Here is a 26,843-nt window from a genome sequence, read left to right as displayed (position 1 = left end):
CAGAGTCTGATGGTCACAATTGTTGATGGGTGATGGAATCTAGCAGTAATGGAGGCAATGGGGATGTAGGGGAGAAGAAGGGAGAGCAAACCCTGTAAGGTGATTAGGTGGTCAATAAGAGGAATGGAATCAAAACTGCCCTCAAATCGAGTAAGATTTGGTCCAGGGCCATAGATTACCCAAAAAGTGGGGGGAGGGGTTGAGGAGCCAGAAGTGATTGAAACTAGTTTACTGTGAAGTGACAGGTTAAGTACAACACAATCAGAATAGACATAGATATACGACCTATGATAGGCGAGAGGGTTTACCACTTTTGGATCGGATGGGCGAAACAGCTCAATCTCTGCTGCCTGCTGAAGCCATCTCTTCCACACTATTAGGCTGATCAAGGTTTAAGCTGAAGTTAGCATTAATCCACCCTAAAGAATATCTTCCCTTTCGTCCATGTTTTTCACTTCAGTGCCCGTTTATATTTTAGTTTTGGGGCTGGTGGTTGTCTCACTTGTTCAGTTAAGTCTTCCATTCAATTGTCCAATTACCTGGGAATAAGTGTCCAAGATGGAACCCTCCTGGCCTAGTCTCAACCCTCTGAGTTCATCTCTTGCTTATCTCTTTAACAGGATATTTTGCTACCTTCTTCCAGGCAGTTTGTATTAGACATGTGGACATATCCCCTCCACCCAAATACTTATCAAATACTTTGCGTAACTATGTTTACGCAAAGCTCTGTGCCTAGAATTATGTCCTGTGCTGCCTGTGTCTTTGTCAGCTCTGCCAGACCTGTAGAATCTTTCTTAATAAGGGTGACAGGGAGAGAGAAAGGGAACTTTCAGGTCACTGTTTGGTTCTGCAATGATGCAGACTAGAGGAAACAGTGCTCATGGCATGAGGGCACCTTGCAAACCTGGGCAAGGAAACCTCTGCTGATTCCCACCTACCATCCTCCCTTCAGCTGATGAATCAGTACACCCCCCATGTTGAATGCCACTGAGGATGGTAAGGGCACAGAATGTAGTTTGGGCGGGGGATTTCAGATTTCCATCACTAAAAGTGGCTTGGTGGTACCACTACTGATCAAGCTGGCTGAGTCCTGAAGGGTATAGCTACTAGGCTGAGTCTGCAGCAGGTGGTGAAGGATCCAACAAGAGGGAAAAACATACTTGATCTCATCCTCACCAACCTGCCTGCTGCAGATGCATCTGTCCATGACAATATCAGTAGGAGTGACCACTGCACAGTCATTGTGGAAATGAAGTCCCACCTTCAGACTGAGTATACCCTTCATTGTTTCGTGTGGCACTACCACCATGCTAAATGGGATAGATTTCAAACAGATCTAGCAACTCAAAACTGGGCATCCATGAGGCACTGTGGGCCATCAGCAGCAGCAGAAGTGTACTCAACCACGATTTGTAACCTCATGGCCCAGCATATCCCCCATTCTACCATTACCACCAAGACAGGGGATCAACCCTGGTTCAATGAAGAGTGCAGGAGGGCATGCCAGGAGCAGCACCAGGCATACCGAAAAATGAGGTGTCAACCTGGTGAAGCTAGAACAGAGGACTACTTGCGTGCCAAACAGCATACGCAGCAAGTGATAGACAGAGCTAAGCAATCCCACAACCAGCGGATCAGATCTAAACTCTGCAGTCCTGCCACATCCAGTCGTGAAGGTGGTGAACAATTAAACAACTCACTGGAGGAGGAGGCTTCACAAAAATCCCCATCCTCAATGATGGGGGAGCCCAGCACATCAGTGCAAATGATAAGGCTGAAGCATTTGCTACAATCTTCAGCCAGAAGTGCCAAGTGGATGATTCATTTCAGCCTCCTCCGGAGGTCCCCAGCATCACAGATGCCAGACTTCAGCCAATTCAATTCACTCCGTGTGATAGCAAGATACTACAAAGGCTATGGGCTCTAACCAAATGCTGACAAAAGTACTGAGGACTTGTGCTCCAGAACTATTAAAACTACTAAATTAAAAACAAATGATGAGGAAGATGCTCCATTTAGTCTAACATCTGGGTTTAAATTATGAAAAGGCGTCAAAAATTAAAGAGTTAATAGAAAATAAATGGAACAGAAATCCAGTGTGTGGTTTTATAATCTGACGCATGACTTACATGACTCTCAGTCAGCACTATTTAATGGAAACCCAAAGTCTCAGCAGAGCAACACACATACACTCTGCCTTCTGTCATAGGAGCTTTCAACAGGAACTAAAAGTGGGTCAGAGAAAACAGATCACGGGGAGCAGGCAGTTCGCACTTACATCAAAAATGCTTTTATTGTGCTTTTTGTTATGTAAGGTGAAAACTAGATTTACACCTTTGCAAAAATATCAACAATGCTCCTATTTCCAATAAATGCTCTTTGTAAAACTTACACAAGAGGGAGTAAGCACTTTTAACAGTGTTAAGTCATATTTGCAGAGATAAGTGTGTCGTTGGCCACAGCTGTTAGAGAAATTATAAAGACGCTGTAAACTGTCACACACTGAGGAGTCATTCCATGATCCAATTTACAGCTTCACGCGCTAAAGAGTCTCAATTACACATTTTATAATAGTTCCATGTCTTTCCTCTAATAATTTACAAAATGTACATTTACATATCATATTCTACCCTGTGCTCCATCTGGAATCACATTTAGAGACCCACTCACAGCAGAAACAGTCTGACTTCATTTTGCACAAAGCCCGGAAACACTGAAACTAGGATTGCACTTTTTAAAATAAAAATAAAAAATACATTGCAGTCCTTTGTAGAATTGGAATCAGTTTGCCACAATTTGGGGACCTTCAGGAATCAAAGAAGCAAAGAAGGTTTTGAAAAACACCCAGGCTTTATTCGCAAACGTGGTCCTATCCACCTCAGCCTCTGGAGCCAGAGGGGCCTCTGCGATTTCATTGCTTCCAGAGTTACTCACTCCTTCAAGATCTTGATCTGGTGTCCCGCTCTAAAATTCACACACCAAACAGATCAGATTAGTATTCAAGAAGTATTTCACATATGTAAAATTTGACAACGAGCCACATATTAGGACAGAGAGCCAGGTTACAAGAAGTGTCTTAAAAGTGCGCGCCCGAGAGAGAGAGAGAGGGGGAGAGAGAGCGAGCGCGTGTGGAGTGGAGGGGTTAGGGGAGGGAAGCTTTAGGGTCTAGGCAGCTGAAGGCATGGCTGTCAGTGGTGATGCAAAAAGAGCCAGGGACGCAGAAGGGACCAGATTGGAGGAAAATTGAGTTCTTGGAGGGTTGGAGGAAGTTACATAAATAGGGAGGGCGAGGCCATAGAAGAACTTAAAAAAGATGCAGTGACCACACTTGAAGCAGGGAGTATCTTGGCCATTAGGGACTGGGCACTAACCAGATTTATTTAGACAGGTTCAGTATCAGCAAAGGGAGCCTGAAGTCATCATGATGATAGCAGGATTACAAAAAATATAACATAGGAAGTGATGTAAGCTGTATAATAAGTACTGTAAGTTTCGATCTCTTGTTCTGCCACACGCTTTACATAGAGATACATAGAATACACTGGTTTGTAAGGTACAGTAGGAACATTGAGTGGACAATGGTGAATTGACAGCCCTTTTTACACCCCACCTGATTTCCCTTCTGAATGGAGTAGGCCATTCAGCCCATTGAACCTGCTCTGCCATTCAAAAAGAACATGGCTGATCATCTACCTCTTATGCCATTTTTTCCCACTGTTGAGTGTTTAGTTGACACTTTTTAAAGGGCAGATTTGGTTTTTCGAAAGTCCTCCGACTGTCGTCAATCTATTCCTGATGAGTAGATGGCCTGGAGATTTGCTCCAAGCCCTCCACGAACATGACTCGGCAAAGAGCACCTTGGCCCTCTCAGCCAGTGCCTGGAATGACTGGCACCCGGAATTCCCCTTTCCCTTCAGTGGGTGCACTCTGTATTCCCCACAACTGTAGTAAGCAACTGTCTTAACAAAGCCAGTGGATGGACTTTATTTGAACTCTGATCACCTGTCTGTATTACCATCTCCATATCCTCTATCCAAATAAACCAGGTGTAAATTCCACTGACCTCTTCTTGCACAATATCTTGGTGGTCCTGATTATCTTGGAGTTCTTGGTTTACGTGATTCAGATCAGCTGCTTCTGCTGGTGCGTCGGCATTTGGTATTGGCTGTATTGGTGCTGGATGCCTGAATGGGAACCAACCAGCACGATGCCTGCAAGGGAAAGCACAGGATACACATTCAGTTATCAAGCAAACAGGAAAGCACACAGCCCCCAGGAAGAAGGGCTGTTCGACAGCACAGCATTTAGTCAGCAATAAGTTACCATGACAGTGCAACAAAACTGAATACAAACTGGCAGAATAATCTGCTGGATGGTGTATGGATCTGAATGGTAACCAGACCATCTGTTTTCAACGGGAATTGGGAGGTTCAATAATGAAGTGCACCATTTGGTGTGGTATGAGCCAGACAGATCAGCATGCTGCTGTTCTAGGTGGATTTAGTTAAACCTCAGCAGAGGCAGCACAGAGATGCCACTGTTTCTGCATCTCTGGCCAAGGCTGTAGTGAGTTAATAACTAACAGGTGTCTTATTCCCTATCACAATCCCCCACCGGAAGCTTCATGTGGGGAACTTTAACCTTTTAGTTAGTGGGCATGAGCAAATCGGCAGTTTGTTCTATAATACTTTGTTGGAGAAGAGAAATCAGATGGGGTGTAAAAAGGGCTGTCAATTCACCATTGTCCACCCAAAATATCCTGACCCACACACTGCCATGTGTTGGTAAGTCAGCTGTGGGCAAAATTGAGCTTGTTTCATTCTCCCAAAGTTGAACAGCTTGCCAACATGGAAATCAATTAACTTTGCAACTACTTGCTCCCTATGGAGACTTTCCAGATATGGTAGCAAGGTAAAAAGGCATTAAGTCACCTTAGAAAAAGATTCTAGCAAAGTCTGTTCAAAATGATATATCTTTGCGATTCTTTTCCATACAGTTGATTTTAAGTAGATAAGATGTGGCAGGATTAGGGTAATTAAAACATTAAATAGCATAAACAAGGTGGATGTAAGCCAGCCATTTTACTTCAGCTATTAGTAACACAAAAATAGGGAACTTGAAAACAGCACTGAAACTAGTAAGCCTTAAATAAGATTAAAGACTAGAAGGAAACTCAACAGAACAGAATGCAGGCAGTAATTAGAGCTCCCCTATATGCAGTGTTTAGCACTGACCTCAGCAGTATGGATGAATTCTGTTTAATGATCTACTGGACTTTGCAGCTTTTAGTTTACTGAACCCTGACCCTTCTAGCCACAGCTCACTGAGATACGTCAAAGAGAACACAAAGTAAACAGGACAAACAAGCCAATTTAAACAAGCCACGTCATCGAATAAAGCTCTCTGTACTCCAACTCTCCAAGCTCTTATCGACGCTATTCCAGTTACTTCTGACATTCTCAGCTGTAAATTCCTCTAGAGAGAATTCTCTCTCCACTCCATACAACCCACACCAGCTTTCATCGTGTTAAAGAGTATTTCACAGGGCACCACTGCTTCATCGGGAAGGCAAACAGGGGCCAGAAGTTGGGACAATTACTCAAGGCTGCTCCATTCCCTTCCCATCAGTTTACTACAGACGGGATTTGTGAACTGTAGGGGTGTCATGGGTTCTGCAGAACAGGCAGGAAAGTGGAGTTGAGGCCAAGATCAGATCAGCCATGATCTTATTGAATGGTGGAGCTGGCTGGAGGGGCTGAATGGCCTACTCCCTGTTCTTTATGCTCTTAACAGCATTGACAAGGCATTGGTTGCCTAGTTACTCTCCAGGTAGAGAAGGAGGGAGTGGGGATGATGGGAGTGGTAGGAGCTAATAATTGAAACAAAAATACAAAGCTATTACGAACATAATTAACAATAACCAAACATTGTGTTAGGTTGTAAATCTACAATGATCTCTGGAAATCATGCTATTTTTAGAAATTAACCAATTGTTTTTAAAGATGATGCAGTTTAAAGAATCACTGTGGCCTGGTTCAATGTTTCCCAAGCCAATTGTCAAAGTTAGTAACAGGTGAAGGATGTAAATAATGTAGTCAGCACTGCAATGGCATCAAACATAGGTTTGCCAACTGTGACTGGACATATTCCTGGAGGAGTTATTATAAGGTTTCACACCTCCAACTGCCCTGGCCAGTCAAACAGCCTTCCCCTGACCCCTAGTGTTACCATAACTAATAAATTAAAGAGCTCAGAGAAAATGCCCCAGTTACTTTTTTTGCTACATTGCCAGGAAATGAAACTTTAACTCTTGGAGATTTCAGCTCTGGAGAGTTGATAACCTGACCACTCGTTTAGATAGGGTGTGTGAAAGAGAGCAAACTCCTTTCAAGGCACTGTGGAATACTCACAGGTATATCAGCAGAATGGCGCTCACCACTAACACCACACGGCTCAGGGATGAGTAGAAGTACACAATGCTGAGGAAAAAGCAGGCACGGGCAGCCAAGTAAAGCCAATCCAGCCAATCGCGGTTCAGCTCGTCATCATCATCCATCACTGGGCCTCCTTGAGCGTTCATCCGGAGGTTCTGGTTCGCTGGTGGGTTGTTGAGTTGAGGCAGGGGGGCGTTCCGATCTGCCGGAAGGTTGACCAGCGGGGGCTGGTTGGGTAGTGCTGGAGGCGTCCCTGGGGCAACCACCGGATGTTGCTGGGAGTTGGTGGCAGCAGCGGCAGCAGCAGCAACCGCAGCTTGACTGGAAAAGAAAACAATAAAATTCAGAAATAAATCCAATAATACCTGACTTGCTTTGTTACTGGGTGGATATTGACAGCACTGTACAGGAACAGACAATTGGTCAAGGGTTACAGAGAAACCCGAAGAGTTTTATTAGCCCCATGAGAATATTTCTGGCCACTAATTAACTGAAGGGATGATTGACATTGATATTTATTTTAAAAAGGAACTAGGAGATCTCCCTAAGCATTGGTTATTGGCATCTCGAGGCGTGCTAGCCTAAGTATAATGATTGAATGGTTACAGAACAAGGGGTCATTTGGCCCGCTGTATCCATTCCGCTCACTGCAAGAGCAACTAAGTCCCAGCACTCACTATCCCACCCCCAACCCCATAACCCTGCAAATTTCTTCTTTTCACATGCTTACCCAGTTCTCTTTTCAAAGTCATGAATGAATCTGCCTCCACCGCACTCTCAGGCAGTACATTCCAGGTCTAAACCACTCACTGCATAAAAAGTTTTCTCCCTCATGTCGCTGTTGCTTCTTTTGCCAATCATCTTCAACCCTGGTTCTTAACCCTTCTGCCAACGGGACCAGTTTCTCCTGGTCTGCTCTGTCCAGACCCCCTCATGATTTTGAGCATCTCTATCAGATCTCCTCTCAACGTTCTCTTCTCTAGGGAGATCAGCCTCAGCTTCTGGTGAAGAGTCATAAGGATTCGAAATGTGAACTGTATTCCTCTCCACAGATGCTGTCAGACCTGCTGAGTTTTTCCAGGTATTTTTGTTTTTGTTTCAGCCTCAGCTTCTCCAATCTAACCACATAACTGAAGTCCCCACATGGGTACTCTCCAGTGGTTGGAGGTTGGGTGTCAGATAGACTCAAATGAAACTGTGTTGTTTCCACCCAGGTTTCTACCATCAGCTCATTCAGCAGAGCTTCAAGGGCAGATGTGGACATAGGAACAAGAGTCAGTCATTCAGCGTATACTGTTGTACTATAATTCTATTTAATCACATTTGATCCAATCCCTCCACCAAGTAAAAACCTATTTAAGGATGTAGTTGCACTGGAGGTGGTTGAAAGAAGGTTCACTAGATTGATTCCAGAGATGCAGGCCTTGTCTTATGAGGAGAGATTGAGCAGTTTAGGCCTATACTCACTAGAGTTTTGAGGATGAGAGGAGATCTAATTGAGGTATATAAGATGCTAAAGGGGACAGACAAAATAGACATGGATCTTTCCCCTTGTGGGGCATTCTAGAACGAGAGGCCATAGTTTTAGGCTAAGGGGTGGTAGATTTAAATCAGAGATGAGGAGGAATTACTTTTCTCAAAGGGTCGCGAATCCGTGGAATTCACTAGCTCAGAGTGCAGTGGATGCCGGGATGCTGAATAAACTTAAGGAGGAGATCAACAGATTTTTAATTAGTAATGGGTTGAACGGTTATGGGGTGAGGGCAGGAAATTGGAGTTGAGGCCAAAATGAGATCAGCCATGATCGTAATGAATGGCGGGGTAGGCTCGAGGGGCTGAATTGCCTACTCCTGCTCCTAGTTCTTATGTTCTTATCTAGACCTTGAAGACTTCAATTGACCGATAATCCCCAGCCTTTTGGGGAAGAGTATTCCAGATTGCTTTTATCTGTTGCGTGTGAAAGTGCTTTCTGATTTGACTCCTGAAAGGCTGCCTCTCTAATTTTAAGATTGTTGCTCTTTGTTTTGAGAAAGCAGAGCAGTGAAAGACATGAAAACTCTTTCGTCACATTTACCATACACTGCGGTGTATACGTCGACCTGATGTATAAGACAACTCCATTTTCCAGCCCCAAAAATCATGGTTTTGCATTGGCAGTCTTCCTCAATCTTTCATTCCACAAATGGATGTTTTACTTCCCGGTACCTTGAAACTGGGCACAAGGGATCAAGCAGGTGAATAGGCTGTGTTGTGAAGACATGCCCACTTTTTGGATTGGATACCGGGGACATTTCAAACTGGCAACCATTCACACCCAAGCTGGCTGTTCACTTTTATACTCAGTGTGCAAGTCAACCCCCGTTTGTGGAGGGAATTTGTGACTTAAAAGTCAAGTTATACGCCAACATCTATAGTAAAGGGATGGGGATGAGTAAAGGGAAGTGGAAAAATATGGTGACAAAAATTCTGAATGCTGATGGCAAGACGCTAAAGACCCAATAGCTTAGCAGCAGCTTTTGCCAATGCTGAAGGAGGAGAGGATGAAGAAGTGACAGCAGTGGCAGATTTACCATGAAACAAACAGGGGGCCACAAAACTGAACACCAGACAGATCTAGCATACACTAGATTCTACAGAAATATGCTTCATAGTGTAACCATAAATACAAACAAAATGTTTCCATGCCCAATGAACTAGTGCCTGAATAATAGTTACAAAATTAGAATATAACCATTTATCCAATGTTACACAGGACTACTTGCATGCCAAACAGCATAAGCAGCAAGTGACAGACAGAGCTAAGCGATCTCACAACCAGCGGATCAGATATAAGCTCTGCACTCCTGCCACATCCAGTTGTGAATGCTGGTGGACAACTAAATAACACACTGGAGGAGGAGGCTCCACAAATATCCCCATCCTTAATGATGGGGGAGCCCAGCACATCAGTGCAAAAGACAAAGCAAAAACAGAATTACCTGGAAAAACTCAGCAGGTCTGGCAGCATCGGCGGAGAAGAAATCAGTTAACGTTTTGAGCCTTCATGGCTCTTCGGGGCCATGAAGGCTCGAAACGTTAACTGATTTCTTCTCCGCCGATGCTGCCAGACCTGCTGAGTTTTTCCAGGTAATTCTGTTTTTGTTTTGGATTTCCAGCATCTGCAGTAGCTTTTAGCTTTTTGTTTTTATCAAAAGACAAAGCATTTGCTACAATCTTCAGTCAGAATTGCCGAGTGGATGATCCATCTCGGTCTCCTCCGGAGGTCTCCAGCATCACAGATGCCAGTCGTCAGCCAGTTCGACTCACTCCACGTGATATCAAGAAATGACTGAAGGCACTGGATACTGCAAAGGCTATGGGCCCTGACAACATTCCGGCAATATAGTACTGAAGACTTGTGCTCCAGAACATGCTGCACTCCTGGCCAAGCTGTTCCAGCACAGCTACAACACTGGCATCTACCCGGCTATGTGGAAAATTGTCCAGGTATGTCCTGTACACAAAAAACAGGACAAATCCAACCCAGCCAATTACCGCCCCATCAGTCTACTCTCCATCATCAGTAAAGTAATGGAAGGGGTCATCAACAATGCTATCAAGTGGCATTTGCTTAGCAATAACCTGCTCACTGACGCCCAGTTTGGGTTCCGCCAGAGCCACTCAGCTCCTGACCTCATTACAGCCTTGGTTCAAACATGGACAAAAGAGCTGAACTCCCGAGGTGAGGTGAGAGTGACTGCCCTTGACATCGAGGCCGCATTTGACTGAGTGTGGCATCAAGGAGCCCTGGCAAAACTGGAGTCAACAGGAATCAGAGGGAAAACTTGCCACTGGTTGGAGTCATATCTAGCACAAAGGAAGACGGTTGTGGTTGTTGGAGGTCAGTCATCTCAGCTCTAGGACATCACTTCAAGAGTTCCTCAGGGTAGTGTCCTCAGCCAAATCATCTTCAGCTGCTTCATCAATGCTTCCTTCCACCATAAGGTCAGAAGTGGGCACGTTCAGCACCACTCACGACTCTTCAGATACTGAAGCAGTCCATGTCCAAATGCAGCAAGACCTGGACAATATCCAGGCTTGGGCTGACAAGTAACAAGTAACATTCGTGTCAGGCAATGACCATCTCCAACAAGAGATAATCTAACCATCGCTCCTTGACATTCAATGGCATTACCATCACTGAATTCCCCACTATTAACATCCTGGGGGTTAGCATTGACCAGGAACTGAACTGGACTAGCCATATAAATACTGTGGCTACAAGAGTAGGTCAGGGGCTAGGAATCCTGCGACGAGTAACTCACTTCCTGACTCCCCAAAGCCTGTCCACCATCTACAAGGCACAAGTCAGGAGTGTGATGGATACTCTCCACTTGCCTGGATGAATATAGCTCCCACACACTCAGGAAGCTTGACACCATCCAGGACAAAGTAGTCCGCTTGATTGGCACCCCATCCACAAACATTCATTCCCTCCACCACCGATGCACGGTAGCAGCAGTGTGTACCATCTATAAGATGCACTGCAGGAATTCACCAAGGCTCCTTAGACAGCATCTTCCAAACTCACAACCACTACCACCTAGAAGGACAAAGGCAGATGGGTGGGAACAGCACCATCTGAAAGTTCCCCTTCAAGTCACTCACCATCCTGACTTGGAAATAAATTGCTGTTCCTTCACTGTTGCTGGGTCAAAATCCTGGAACTCCCTCCCTAACAGCACTGTGGGTGTACCTACACCACATGGACTGCAGCGGTTCAAGAAAGCAGCTCACCACCACCTTCTCAAAGGCAACTAAGGATAGGCCACAAATGCTGGCCCAGTCAACAAAGCCCACATCCCATGAACGAATAAAAAAAAAATATTTGCAAGACTGAGTAAAATTTCCTTGGGATCTAACGGCCGATGTGAAAGATACAAATGAGTACAGAAACGCTATACAAAGCGATCAGTACAGCATGTGAAACAAAATTGAGAAACTGAACCCGATATCTCATGAAATACAACATGATCCTGTGTAAAAGATATGGAGGATCTGGAAAGAGACTGACAAACTTTCATGATCACATACGTAATATACATAAAAATGCGTGCTTTAGAAAACCTGATTTGAATTGAAACGGTCATAATTCCGAGAAGAATAACAACTAATTTATCAAAAATATTTGTACAGCAAATCCCTGGGAGATGTGGAAACTTTTACTATTCTCATTTTTTTGAGAGTGCAATTGATACTAATTATAACCATCTTTATACTAGTTAGAGAAACATTGGCTACCCTCGACTAAATATTTAACTTTCCAATATTGACAGTCCTTGTCCAACACTTCAAAGCTGAATAAACCATTCAAAATATTTTTGTTCACTGTATCACATAGTGGTTACACATCAATTCCACCGAAAAATACCTGCGTCAAAAGTGTGTGAGGGGGTTCAGTCAGCACTAGCTGCAGCTTTGACTGAGTTGCTACACTCAGAGTGAACTTACGTCCCAGACTGTGGTACATTCTATTCCAATGCTGACGGCTCCCTACTACTAGCAGGTTCAGTTTACTAAGAATTTCAATTCCATTCTGCTCTGTTTGCACAAGAGACGCAGGGGAGAAATTAAAACTAACTGTCCCATTATTTGAGTTGGATTCCATGTTCAATCTAAGTCTGATATACATTTTGGTCTCTTACTTTAAAGTATTCATTACTCAGATGCAAGTTGCTCTAAACATGTCACTGCTATCAATAGAAATGGAAAAATAATTCCCTAATTGAAGTCAAATGAACTGAAAATATAACAGTCCATAATATGCATTAAAAGCAATTTTGACAAAGTAAATAAACCCTTTCAATTTTCACTCTGTGTAATCCCATGAAGGCTGAATTTGAATAAGATACACCCATTTTCCCCTAAATGGATTTTGATCTATACCCGAGTTGTGGAAACGATTCGGGGATAAGATGCATTTTATCATGCATTTGCCTTCTACAACGTGCAGAAAATGTTCTTTAAATTACTGGCAAAAGCAGGATTTTACAATCCAATCTTATTATTTTCGAAAATTAAAGTGAACAGTTTCACACAAGTCTCAATTCGAACTGTAACTGGAGTATTAACCAGCTGTAAAATATTCTTGGCATGTTTACTGTCACCAACAACAATGGACAAAAGTTGGTAAATGCAATATGATGGATTTAAAATTAAACGAACAACGCAAAATATCTACTAAGTGATCATTCCACAAAATTAAATAAACCATTTCAATATTCACTTCATACAATCCCAATGAATCACAAAGTTAAGGAAAAATATTCCTGTTTTCTATAAAGTGATTTTGTTCAGCACTGGATTAGTGGAAAAAATTTATTCAGTAATATATCATTTGCGCTTCTAACAGTTCTTTGATTTACAAGCCATGTTCTTTAAACTAACTATAAAATAAGGTGTTTAGTATCCAAACACTTATCTAAACTAAAGGAAGATGATTCACAGGATCATATGTCATTTACCGTGTAAAGTGTCCGATAACAGCATAGGATGTTTCCCTGCCAGTAAACTGTTAACAGTAACTTGAGATTGATAATTAGAGATTAATTTTCAGGCGCCTCGAAAATAAAGCTACACACAAGGCTCCACTAACTCTAAATCCGCCACTGAGGGACAGGCAAGCATTTAGCCAATGGAAACCCGAAGTGCAGTCATGAACTAGCAGTCAGACAGGATTAACCTCTTTTCTGCTCCATGCCATGACCTCCATAGAACTTCCAGCATGCCTGAAGGAGAAGACAACAGATAGGAGGCCATAGCTGGCACTGACTCTGCCAGCCCTTTGCTGCATGCTAGCTGCAGGTGTGCAAGAAGCAAATGCTACAGCTCTATATCTGGCTCCATGTTGGTTCAAAATCAGTGAAGACAATATTCATGATTATCACCAAGGAGGTGCATCAGTGGCTGCTGATATAACTATATAACTGCTGGTCTCTTCTTGGATGAGGCCAGTCAGGCTTTCTAACCAGCTGGACATGCCTGTTTTCATCCAGATACTAAAAACAGCACATATCGTAATTGGGGTGGGAGAGGGGTGCTGAACTTTCAGATATCTTAGTGCTGCCAACGTTTCCTATCTCTTTGAGAATAGGAACCTCTGACTGGACTAATCACCTGCCAAAGGCAGGGAGAGGGCCTGTTCCCTTTTATCTGCAGAGGCGTGTGCAGGTACTAGTAGGAGCTTTCTCCCATTGGTTCTGTTGCTGCTGCAGCATTTCCCTACAGTCAAAGAAATTTGTTGTGGGAAGTGAGGCATTTCAATGCAATGGCACAGTGTTCCCAAACTGTAAACTTTTTGAATATTAATAATGCTAAATAACCTTCACTTACTTTCAAATTTCAAGTCAAGAGACATCTAAAATACAATAACTCATCAAGTAATGGGCATACTGGGTGTGAGATTATTTGGCTACATTCGCCATGGGGCAATCTCTCCATTAACGAATGGCAGTACATACAAGAATAGAAAGAGCATCATTCATTGCTTGTAAACATAACCAATCGATGGTCGTAATATTGTAGCAAAACTGGAAAAAGGTGCAGTGTGATCCAGGAATTACCCCAAGAAAACCCCTTCACATTTAAAGATAACCTGCAGAACAAGTTAAATACTTACTATTGCATATAATACTGCCTTGCGTACATCTGCTGGAGCCAAACGATTTGCTGAGAGCTGTACAGATTGTATGCAGCTAGGCCAGACATTCCCACTGGTCTCTGGGGCACTTCTCCTGCAGGCCTTTCAATGACAAATTGAAGACCAATTAAAATACATATTAAATGAAGAAAAACATCAAGTCTGTGATGAAGGAGACTCTCTTCATACTTACCAGACACCATATGCCCAAGGGAAGGATGCAGGCCCTCTGTGACGGAGGCCATCTGCAGCTGCTGTAGTGGGAACAGTGAGGGTTTCCTGGCCAGAGGCTCTAGGCGTAGCTTCTTCCTGCTTACAGGAACAAGAGAGAAAAAGAAAAGTCAACCTGCTACTCAGGCCTAGTAGAGAGTGCATGGGGAAAAATGAGCAGTGGACAGACGAACAAGCTGATGTCAATCAAACTTACTGTCTGACATTTTCTTTATTTCGTCCTTTAAATGCACTTGGGAAAAGTTAGTTTTGACCTATTCCCAGCACAGCAATAACTCACAGCTACAGCTCTGTGACAGTCTTTCCACTTTGCTCATTTTTTCCTCTAATCAGCAATCTATGGCTTACACTTTCCAATACCAAGAGTAGATATGCTAGAGTCTTTTTGTTGTATTTTTTTTTATATTTGTTCATGGGACATTGCCGTCGCTGGCTAGGCCAGCATTTATTGCCCATCCCTAATCGCCCCGAGGGCATTTAAGAGTCAACATATACGCCAGACAAGGACGACAGATTTCCCCCATTAAGGACATGAGTGAACCAGATGGGTTTTTATGATAATCGACTACGGTTTCATGGTCATCATCAGATTATTCCAGATTTTTATTGAATAAATACAGTCCTGCCATGGTGGGATTTGAACCCTGGTCCCCAGAACATTACCCTGGGTCTCTGGATTATTAGCCCGGTGACAATGCCACTACGCCATCACCTCCCCAGTATCTGCCCAATGTTCCATTTGACCCCAAAATGGAAGCAATTCACATCCCTGGACAAAACAATTGGTTTTAGGCTGAACGCTCGTTAAAGGCTTTGGCTCCGTCTCCTCAGCCACAAGCCTCAATAGGGCAAAATTTTATCTTGGGCTATAGCAGCCTGTTTTGCGCTTTGATTGATTTTCTACTCCATCAAAGTCAGCAGGCAGGCTACCTGTTACTTACCCACAATGAATGGGCGTCGTACCCCAATAACACTGACTAAATCCATTCACAAAAACTTAGATTTATTCAATTCCAATGCACAAGGTGTCAATTAAAAATTAAATAGTAGGATCCAGAATGGCAATAACTTCCAATTAGATTCCTCCTCTGTGGGATTTTAGCAGAAGACCGAAAGCAATTAGGATATAAATAACCTGCTCTCAGCTCATGACACAGCTGGGCATTTTGCATTACAAGTATGCAAATCTTCAGAGCAGGGGACAACATTTGTTGAAAATAAGTTTGTGTACTTTGCACTGCACCTGCTCTCATCCTGTGGGTGGCTTTCATGACTGTTCGAAGCAGAAAGTGAGAAGCTTCACACTCGTCTGACTGCATTTCTCCGTGATATATCTCAATAGTTAATCCTTTTCCTCCATAGCATAGTAACATACCGCTTTAAAAATACTCTTTGTACCTCAGTGCTACACTGTTCAACTCCCATAAGAATTGAACAGTTTCACCCTCAATACACTAAAAAATATAAAGCTGCAACACAGAACCACAGTCCTTAATCTTTTATTTCCATTTTATGTGTGTGGATCTATATTTAGGCATACATATCAAGTGCTGATGTTAACAAACATTCTGCTGCTTTGAAGTACGAGAAAAAAAATGACCCAAGCACTTCAAGGAGAAAGAGAGTAATTCCTGTTAAACTTTTGTGGAAGGTAAAAGAGGGAACAGAGGGTTTGGTCAAAGAGGTGGGTTTTCAGGTGGCTCTGAAAGGCAAACAGAGAAGCAGAAGTTTACAGGGGCAGTCCAGAGAGTCCCAGCACCTGAAGACTCTGCCACCAATAGTACAGAAAAAGCAAACTTGCTTGTATATAGTGCCTCTCACATCTCAGGACAGCCCAAAGTGCTTTACAGACAATTAACTGCTTCAAGAGTGAGTCACTACTTGTTTGAAAGGTAAACGTGGCAGTCAATTTGCATGCAGCAGGTGCCCACAAACACCAATGAGATAATGATAGTTAATGTGAATTAGTGCTGTTGGTCAAGGGATAAATGTAGACCAGGACACTGCGAGAAATAACCCTGTCCTTCAAATACTGTCAGGGTATCTTTTCCATCCACCTGAGGGGGCCTCTGTTGAATGTCCAAATCATTGAGATAGTGCAGTTCTGTACTGAAATGTCAGCCTAGATTACATGCTGAAGTCTCTGGAACTGGTTTTGAACTATCAAAGTCAGAAGCAGGAGGTGAAGAAAGGAAATTCAGACTGAAGGACGGTCGCAGAGGTCCTAATATCACCAGAGTAAGTGGCTTAGAGGAGTTACTAAAACTATATAGTTAGAGGGTGGTACCACACTGCCAACTCAGTCTCTTTCTCAGTTAATAATTCACCAATGCACACATTTTGCATCCATAACTTGCGAACCCAACATTATCCTCTACCCCATCCTCATTATATAAATTGTGGAATGGGAAGAACTGCACAAGAGGCCTCAGTGGGGCCATTTGTTCACTCGCTCTTTGATCATTTACCAAAGATCAGCTGAAGTATTAACAAGAAACTAATTAACTTCTGGTTCAGATTAGAGGAACGTGAGCTCGGCACCAAATCAAAAGACACATCAACACCGTTAGTGAGTCATGGAGGAGGTGGAATGGATAATGATCTTCTTTGATGCCCAGCTTCCTACACAAGAATGAGCAATCTGCAGTTCTTTGCTCAGTTTAAAGCTTCTAGTTTGCAGTTACTGTGGCAGTTTTTTGGTTTGTACAACAGTATGTGACTTACATTTTATTCAACTGAGTATCAAGCTAAACAAATGCCACAATTCCCTTGGTCTTGATCTCAGAGGATGTTGGTCATATTCCCATTTGCAGTGATGCAGCCTTATAAAGCTCCCCATGCTATACAGTGTGCATGCAGGTGCGTACTTCCCCTGCTTCTTCCCTTTTACCTTCACATTTGCTGCCTGTGTAGATTCAGATCCACTTCTCAAGTTACAGACCAGGTGAAGGGTGTGGTATTGGTCGCTCTGCAGGAGACAAATGAGAGAGGCAAGACAATTAGCACATGACCCACTCTAGGTATTTCTGGATTTCTGGCAGCAGCTGATTGGCAAGGCCTCCAAGGAATGCCCTTTAACTTGTGTATTTGGATTTATATTTCCCCAATGCCGTCAGTGTAAAGAAATATTTATTCTAAATCAAGACCCTTTAGCTTTTTTATGTAAAGAAACAATTTTGCTGAGGAAGAATTTTGTAAGTAACTAATATCTGAATATCACCATTGAAAAGGGAGACACCAACTTGTTAACATAGTTCGATTGAAGTCTTTAGTTTACTTCAGCTGGTACCAGGTGATGTTGTAACCCATTCCTGAGATATGTGTCCATGAATTCAATCATAAAGGTAAAAACCAGTGCTTATATAATAATGCATAGCTTATATATATATATATATAGTTTCAGCACATGGCTGTTGTAAACTGGGGAAGTTGCATGACCAGCTTAACTGAGAATAACCAGCAGTTACTTGTTTAGCATTACAGCTCACAAGCCTTTCATCCCTGGTACCTGGGAATAAATCCAGCCCAGAGATGAAAATCTCCTCTAATCAGATATGAGCTTGGGTCAATTCAAACAACATTCTTAGTAACCCTGAGACCATAGCATAATTCATTGCTGAGTGGCAACTCCAATTAGAAGGGTCATAGGCCTTTGCAAGACTCATTAGTGCTGCAGGGGATTGTAGCTAGAATTAAAGCTCTCTGCTAGGGAACTTTACTCTGCCTAATCTGTGCTGTAGCTGACCTGCGAGTACTGCACTTTATCCCTATTGCCACATTTAGTGTCAAAGTGTTGCACTGACATCATCACCCTGATAAGCAATAGATATTCAACCAAATCACACTAACTTAATGACAGTACTTCAATGAAACAACACAGTCCTGTGTCCCCACTCTCTATATGACTTCACACTATTGAGTAAATGCACACACATTACAAGGATTGAGAGAGGAACCAACTTGCATTCTTATAGCACCCTTTCATGATATCAGGATGTTTCAAAGTGCTTTACAGCCAATGAAGCACTTTTTGAAGTGTAATCAATCTTTTAATGCAGGAAATGCAACAGTCAACTTTTTTTGTTATTCTTTCATGGGATGTGGGCATCACTGGCTAGACCAGCATTTGTTGCCCACCCCTAATTACCCTCATAAAGGTGGCGATGAGCTGCCTTCTCGAACCGCTGCAGTCCATCTGCTGTAGGTGCACCAACGGTGTTGTTAGGGAGTTCCTGGATTTTTGATCCCGCAACAGTGAAGGAACAATGATATATTTCCAAGTCAGGATGGTGTGTGGCTTTGGGGGGAAACTTGCAGGTGGTGGTGTTCCCATGTATCTGCTACCCTTGTCCTTCCAGGTGGTAGTGGTTGTGGGTTTGGAAGGCGCTATTAAAGAACCTTGGTGAGTTGCTGCAATGCATCTTGTATATGGTACACACTGCTGCCACTGTGCGTCGGTGGTGGAGGGAGTGAATGTTTTAAATTGGCGGATGGGATATCGATCAAACAGGCTGCTTTGTCCTGGATGGTGTTGGAGATGCACTCATCCAGGCAAGTGGACAGTATTCCATCACTCTCCTGACTTGTGCCTTGTGGATGGTGGGCATTCTTTGGGGAGACAGGAGTCGAGTTTCGTGCACGCCTAAGATAAATCATCAGATGTGTTTGAATGATATCGGCTGAGGGCCAAATATTACCATGGAATCGTTTACATCTGAGAGAGCTTAACATCTCACGTGAAAGATGGCACCTTCAACAGTGCAGCACTCCCTTAGCACTGCGCTGGAGTATCAACCTAAAATACAGGTATGTGCTGTAATGGGACTTGAACCTGCAATCTCCTGACTTATAGGTACAAGTGCTACCAACTGAGCCAATGCAGATATAAATTTAAGAACATAAGAATAGGAACAGGACTAAGAGTAGGCCATATGGCCCCTTGAACCTGCTCTGCCATTCAATACGATCATGGCTGATCTGATCTTAGCCTTGACTCCACTTTCCTGCCTGTTCTCCATCACCCTCAACTTCCCTATAGTTCAAGCATCAGTCTTTCTTAAATATATTTAATTACCTAGTCCCCACAGATCCCTGGGGTAGAGAATTCCAAAGACTCATGACCCTCAGGGAAGAAATTCCTCTTCATCAGTCTTAAATGGTGACACCTTTTTCTGAAACTGTAGCCCCTAGTCCTAGAGGAGGAACACCCTCTCAGCACCCACTCTGTCAAGCCCCCTCAGAATCTTATATTTCATCAAGATCATCTGAAGACCTTTTCAGGGAGAGAGAAAGTTCTCACTCTTCTATCCCCATTAATTGCACACATTAAATCAATAAATAATTCCAAAAATCAGGCCGAACTCAACAGTTTTTGTGTTTAACTGAAAAATGCCAATATTAAATTATTTTCAGCCACACAAGCTGTTTATTGTGTGAGAAATATTTTGTTGCTTTCTTGCCTCTACTAGGGGCACACAGCACTGACCTTGCGTAGCACATCCCTCAGTAAAAGGTGGTCAGGCAGCAGCTTTCCTGAATAAATCAGCCGTTGCTCGGATTCAGCCTGAAAAAACAAACACAGGCAGTAGGTGATCAGTCACAGACACATTTGGCACTGGATGTGTGGAGTTCTTTCAATCCTCCTGACATTTCAATGGCACTCCTTTTATTCAAACTGCCATAAGCAAAGTGGTCTTGGATTGGCTCCGGATCTTATCTGGATGTGGCATACTGTGCCATAGCATAACAAATAACATTTACTTGTACAACAAGTGTCACTGTGCTTCAAAGTTACTTGCTTTCAACAAAGCACTTTTGAGACACTTCTGGGAGAAGTGCATAAGTGCTATATGAATGTAACTTTTACTCTTTAGGACAAATCAGCCAGAAAGCTGCAAGAGATTCTGGGGAACCTAAACAGTGATCGACGAGTGCTAACACAGCCATTGCTGCCTTAGGCTATCTTTATATGGTGCCTCAAACAGACAGACTGTCTTGTATCTATAATTGCACCACACCAGTCTCAGGGAAATGTAAAAGTGCTTCAGACAAGTTATTTTTCTGAACTGCAGTGAATGGCATTAGGCAAACACAGCTGCCAGTCTCTGGTCATTTATCTCCTTGCTGTTTGTCAATTCTTGATGTGCAGTCAATTTTTGGTTATTTCGTTGTGTTCATTGAGGGAGGAATGTTAGTTGGGGCACTAGGAAAACTCCCTGCCACAGTTGACTTGAAGAAGTATCTGAAGCATTAGAGTTGATGTTTCACTGATGAAAAGCAGCCACTGCTGTTAGCATCAGATTCGGTGTGCGTAACTTGCTTTGTTTGTATCTTAATGTATTCATTAAAAAATGTTTCAATTGCTTTAGTGATTCAGCAGGCTGTTTTCAATTTCTACTAACTATCTCTCTTTCTAACATACAGGGCCTGGTTGGTAAATAATGTTAGTTAAAATCACAAGAGTGCACTCTATGGAATTCTGCCCAACCTCCTCCCCCGAGTCATACAAACAACAGTGACACAAAGCCTGCTAATGTCACAGAAGTAGGGTTGACACTATTCCACCTGGCACAGTGTAGCAACAGTATCACATTCAGTTCCAGCTGTCTAGAACCTCTATCTGAAAGTATGTGTTTGAAGTAACATCTGCTTTCGACTGTTCTTACAAATAGATAAGTGCACTGAAGGCAGTTGGAAGACCATGCTGTATATGAAAGGGGAAATTTTTAAAGAAGTGGCTGAATATTATGAAGCATGTTACAATGAAGCATATAAACTGACCCAGAACGTTACAGAGCAGAAACTGGGCTGTCAGCCCATCAGATCTGTGGCACTGTCTTTATCCGTGAGCCAGCTACTCCAATTCCACCCTCCTGGCATGCTTGTTTTCCACACTAATATCTCAGTATTATCTGATTCTTTTTTAATAAGGTCCACAGACTGTGTTTTAACAATGGCTTGTAGTGAAGAATGCTACATTCCAAGCACCAGGCCATTTATTGTCAAGTGTGCTGTTTATACCTCAGCTATTCATTGATATCCACAGCTTTCAGCCAGCACACAGTGGGGACTACTCAATATTTGTTGTCTGGGAGAAAAGAGTTTTAAAACAGTTTTAAAAGGCTATCTTGGTTTGTGTTATGATGTGTCCATTGGCTCAGTTTAAACATTTGCCTTGCTGGGGAGGGCACAAATAATGCAGAACATTGGATTATTACACTGGGGGATAATGACTCAGTGTTCTCACTGGGAAGTGTAATGGTGAGCATGGAAAACCTCCACATTGTGCTCACTTGCCTATAATAACAAAACACACAATTACAGATTTTGTCTTCCCACAATCTGGGTTGTTTCTGGACAAAGCATCTACATCATGTCAGGCTAAGGTACCAATGGCTACATGTCTGCCACTGACTGTGCAACAATTTGAGGTGACGTGTTATGGGAATCATAAGGTGGGAACTTAAGCTAGTTGTCTTCAATGTTATGAGTTCGCCTAGGTTGTTTCTGAAGAAAGCAGGAAATGAGCCCAATGTTAGCATTGCCGATTTTACCCAGTGATGTAATCAACAAAGAGGAAGCCCAGTCATAATACTGTTGCTATTACCAGTAAAGCGAGTATGACATTAATTGAGCCACAATAGTGAGCTAGCCCAATGTTGGCACTGTAGGTATTACCAGTAATGTGAGAACACATTTTAACCCATGTAAAAAAGAGAATAATCTGTTATAAAAATGAATAAACAGTGAACACCTGCTTGATTCTCTGGCAACAATGACCATTTGCAGGTGACTACTTATCAACTCGGAGACAGCTGAGGGAATGGGCTAAGGTAGGAGTGAGTAGTATTATTTCTCGACTCTCAGATTAACTTAGGGGTTGGGAGAGGGGTCAGGGACATTTTATAGATTATTTTAAAATATTGCGGTGGAAACAAAAACTTTTTAAAAAAATAACCTCCAAAATTAAAAATAGAAATCTATTTCTAATATATCATTGGATGATATTAAGATATCATTGAATGTGATTGTATATTTTAAAGAAAGATTTTTAAAATCACTGACATTCAGCAATGCATAAAATGTGTAGCTGCTTCACATCTCTGGGCTTGAAAGCAAACTAAACCAATGCAAAGCCATCTAAGTTTTTATTTTAACATAATACATGCAAAAGTCTAGAAAAATTAGTTTTACTCAGACCAACTTTCACTGTAAGAGTGCATCAACTGATTAGACATTTCAGTCCCTTTGGTCCCAGGATATGAAACCTGTGTGAAAAGCTCCCAGTTCCTCTCAGCCGACCACATTCTTACTGACATAGATAAGTCTGCCGGGTAATGTGGTCTTAAGATAACAGCATCTCTTTTGAAAGGATATAATTTGTTGACGTTAAGTCAGTGTTGCCCATTGTATTCAGAGCAGAGAGAGGTAACAGTTTTCAGACTGAATGTTCTTGAAACAGATTCCACCTGATCCCCACTTTAAGGACTTACTGCTATACCTTACCAATTGGAAAAGGGCAGACTGTTTCAGCTCAAGTGTCTGCAATGCTAACTTGTGATTTGTACTTCCAAGCTTTTCAGATCCGTGGCAGCAAATATAACATTGCTATACTACTGTTACAGCTTTCCAAAACTTACATTTACAATTAGTTTTCCCTTTCTCCCTTCTCTTTCTCTCTGTTGAATGTGTCGGCTCCTGGAGCCCTCCAGTACTTCACCCAAATATCTTGTGCTTGATTGTCAACAGGCTATTGGGCTGTATAGTGCATCACAGCTATTCTGTCATCGTTTGAAGACTGGACATGTCCACTTCCAGAAGGGGGAGCTACACTGACCAGAAGGTGAGCTTGGGAGCGACATGTCCTCTTTCACCCAAAGACACTGAAGCCAATCAAAAATTTACTCGTATCACTTTGCTGGGACGCACCAAAGATGGGAATGCACCTTGTGATACATGTGTAAAAGTTGAATCTGACTGTACTTATGTGATGGTGATTTTGAAATGTTCTGTTAGATATTTTATGAATAAAGTATATTTTTCAACAAAAAAAAGCACCAAAGATTGGGAATTAAACCTGGGATTTTTCCGTGTGCTTCATCTGCTTATTGCCTGAAGCAGAGCTATCATAGGAACTTCAAAATACAAATAAAGAGGCAATGGCTGTGCATAAAGTAACAATTATTTCTTGTTTAAGGGGCAGATGCCAAATTAGGCAAATCAGCTTCTGTTCCATATTAGCATTCCCAAGGTTCAGAGAGCTGGATATTGGGAGTCGTAAAAATTGTACCCAGTGACTCTAGGATGCCCAAGAATTGTTAAATGTCAGTGTTCCTTACATTTCAGAGGGGAGATCACTGTACCAGATTGTGATCAGTTCTGCGATCAGTTATGAATCACAGTACAGTGGGCAGGTCAAAATTTGGGATCTAAACTCATCCTAAAGTAATGAAGGCTCTTAGCTTCTACACACAATCCTCATTTCAAAGAGGGTTCAGGGTATCTAGTGTAGAGTTAACTACATTTGGGAAAATTATACATGTATCTGATTTAAAAAAATCAAGTTGGGCATTTTCTGGAATTCAGAGATCATTTTAGAATCTATAGTCAATTGGAAGAAAAGCAAAAAACAAACTCTTGAACATATAGTTGCTGTAAACTGTATTTAACGTTCACTAAAGTTAGTACTGTTCCACCCCCACCCTGTATCATTTTGAGTGGTGGATAAGAAACTAGAACAAGTCAACTCTCTCTCTCGCTCCCCCAACGCCAGTTTCTGCTTTAGATTCCGTAGCTTGCTGGGAACGTGTCGTACAGGATTGGCCAAGGTGCACGAAGCTGAGACAGCCCCTGCTGGATCGCCGCCAAAAGGTTCGGTACTTGGCTGCTTTGCCCTGTTTGAATGTCTGGGGGCCTTAAAAGTTTGGGAAGAGCGGCTGTGAAGTGCCAGCTGAATCCCCACTGTCAGCCGCGGGTCTACAAGTTGACAGGAACATTGAACAAAACTTTACAGGGACGACCAAGATTTCCACATAAGCAATAAACTGGGCTCCCAGTCCCTGGCATTAAAGGCGCACGGGTTAAATGCGCCGGCCACAAGCTCGGTCAACTCTTTTAGTTCACTTACCGGGTGACTCGGGTACTTATCGCTCAGGTCGGTTTTCAGTCTCTTCACGGTCCAGCCCAGCTCCGCCTGGACCTTCTGGTCCTCGTACCGTTGGTTGGGCGCCTTAATGAGCAAGGTCACCGTCTCCTCGGCCGTCCCCATGACTCGGCTGGCGGGGCTGCTTTCTCTTCAATCCGAACAACCTTCCCAGCGACGCAAGAGCTCGCTCAGCCTCCAGGAAATACTCGGCGGGGCTGAGAGCAGCAGGATGAGCATAAACAGGAGTCCTTACCGCGAGGGGAGAGGGAGGGAGAGGGGAGGCTGGTCAAACTCTCTTTCCGATGGGGAGTCGAAGCTAGGCTGTGGGGCAAGTCCGGCAGCTCCGGCTCGAAGCAACTTTTCCTCTCCCTTTACTTTGAAGCGACTTCTCTTGTTTTCGTGTCGGCCCGTCCTCCGCTGCCAAAACCAGCGTGTGGCTGCCGGCGATTGGTCGACAGGAGGAGCGACGTGGAGCTCGGAGAAAAACACACACACAAAGTGCAGACAGGAGGGAGGGAGGAATCCCCGCCTTCTCTGCGGGGCTCAGTCACCCCGGGCCGGCCGGGCCGCCCAGCCCAGCGGCTGATGCAATGTCCGCTTCAGCTCAATCACAGGCTGGCCCGGGGAGAGGGCAGCAACAGCATCTCTCCCACCCCAGCACACCCCCTACCGCCCCCAGCACACCCCCTACCGCCCCCAGCACACCCCCTACCGCCCCCCCCCACCCCAGCACACCCCCTACCGCCCCCCCCCACCCCAGCACACCCCCTACCGCCCCCCCCCACCCCAGCACACCCCCTACCGCCCCCCCCCACCCCAGCACACCCCCTACCGCCCCCAGCACACCCCCTACCGCCCCCAGCACACCCCCTACCGCCCCCAGCACACCCCCTACCGCCCCCCCCACCCCGGCACACCCCCTACCGCCCCCCCCCACCCCAGCACACCCCCTACCGCCCCCCCCACCCCAGCACACCCCCTACCGCCCCCCCCACCCCAGCACACCCCCTACCGCCCCCCCCCCCACCCCAGCACACCCCCTACCGCCCCCCCACCTCCCCCCCCAGCACACCCCCTACCGCCCCCTCACCCCAGCACAACCCACCCCCTCCCCCCCCAGCACACCCCCCTCCACCCCCCCAGCACACCGCCCTTCTCTCCCCAACACCCCAAACACACACCTCCCCCACAACACACCCCCCAACACATACACACCCCCCAACATCCCCCCACACACACACATCCCCCCCAACACACCCCCCTCCCCCCAACACAAACCACCCCCCAACACACACACATGCCCACACACCCCCACACACACCCCCACACACACCCCCCTCCAACACATCCCCCCCACACAGACGCCCCTCCAACACAACTCCCCCAACAAACACCCCCAACACACCCCACACACACACACTCCCCCCCCCCAAACACACCCCCTTCCCCCAACACACACACACCCCCAACATACCCCACACACACACCCCTCCCCAACACAAACCCCCGCAACACATACAACCCCCAACAAACACCCCCCCCACACACACACACACCCCCAACACACCCCCCCTCCAACACGCCCCCCCACACACACACCCCACCAATGACCCCCAACACACCCCCTCCCCCACACACCCCCCCAACACACACAACCCCCAACACACATACACCCAACACACCCCCACACACACCCCTCCAAAACACACCCCTCCAACACACACCCCCAACACACACACCCCCCCACACATACACCCCCCCAACACAACCCCCCAACACACACACACATCCCCAAACAAACATACACACCCCCAACACACTCCTCCACACACACACCCTTCCCCCCAACACACCCCCCTCCCCAACACACAACCCCCCCCCAAAACACACACACACATACCCACAACGCCCCCAACATACCGCCCACCCCCCACACACACATATCCCCCCCAACACACACACACAACCCCCAACACACACACCCAACCCCCCAACACATTCATCCCCAACACACATACAACTCCCAACACACCCCCCCCCCACATACACACACCCCCCTCCAACACGCACCCCCCACACACACGCTCCACCAACACCCCCCCCAACACACTCCCTCCCCGCAACACGCCCCCCAACACACACACACACAAACCCCAACACACACACCCCCCAACACACACACACACCCAACACACATACACGTCCCCCCACACACACCCACACCCCGACACCCACCCCCGACACCCACCCCCAACACACCCCCTTCCCCCCAACACACCCCCCTCCCCAACACACAATCCCCCCCAACACACACACACACACACACACCCCCCCCAACACATCCACCCCCAACACA

The 26,843-nt window shown here is 44.6% G+C and overlaps 1 protein-coding gene across 2 annotated transcripts; it reads right to left on the bottom strand.

The window, feature by feature from the left end:
* Positions 1-2,267: 2,267 nt before the first annotated feature.
* On the bottom strand, positions 2,268-24,903 carry herpud1 (homocysteine-inducible, endoplasmic reticulum stress-inducible, ubiquitin-like domain member 1). Of its 2 annotated transcripts, none has more exons than XM_078544133.1 (8): positions 24,470-24,903; positions 19,829-19,906; positions 17,234-17,311; positions 14,306-14,421; positions 14,092-14,214; positions 6,411-6,755; positions 4,064-4,211; positions 2,268-2,964 (listed from the first exon to the last, which is right to left on the bottom strand). In XM_078544133.1, the coding sequence occupies exons 1-8, from the start codon at positions 24,608-24,610 to the stop codon at positions 2,782-2,784; spliced, it is 1,212 nt and encodes a 403-aa protein (XP_078400259.1). In that variant the 5' UTR covers positions 24,611-24,903; the 3' UTR covers positions 2,268-2,781. The 2 variants fall into 2 exon arrangements, with proteins under 2 accessions (XP_078400259.1, XP_078400258.1); XM_078544132.1 differs by having other exon boundaries at positions 14,306-14,424; positions 24,470-24,735.
* Positions 24,904-26,843: the final 1,940 nt, after the last annotated feature.

The sequence above is a fragment of the Cetorhinus maximus genome, chromosome 6 (assembly GCF_964194155.1).
Source record: "Cetorhinus maximus chromosome 6, sCetMax3.hap1.1, whole genome shotgun sequence".
Lineage (NCBI taxonomy): Eukaryota > Metazoa > Chordata > Chondrichthyes > Lamniformes > Cetorhinidae > Cetorhinus > Cetorhinus maximus.
The sequence above is the reverse complement of the archived record's forward strand: the minus strand, read 5'-3'. Positions and strand labels throughout refer to the sequence as shown.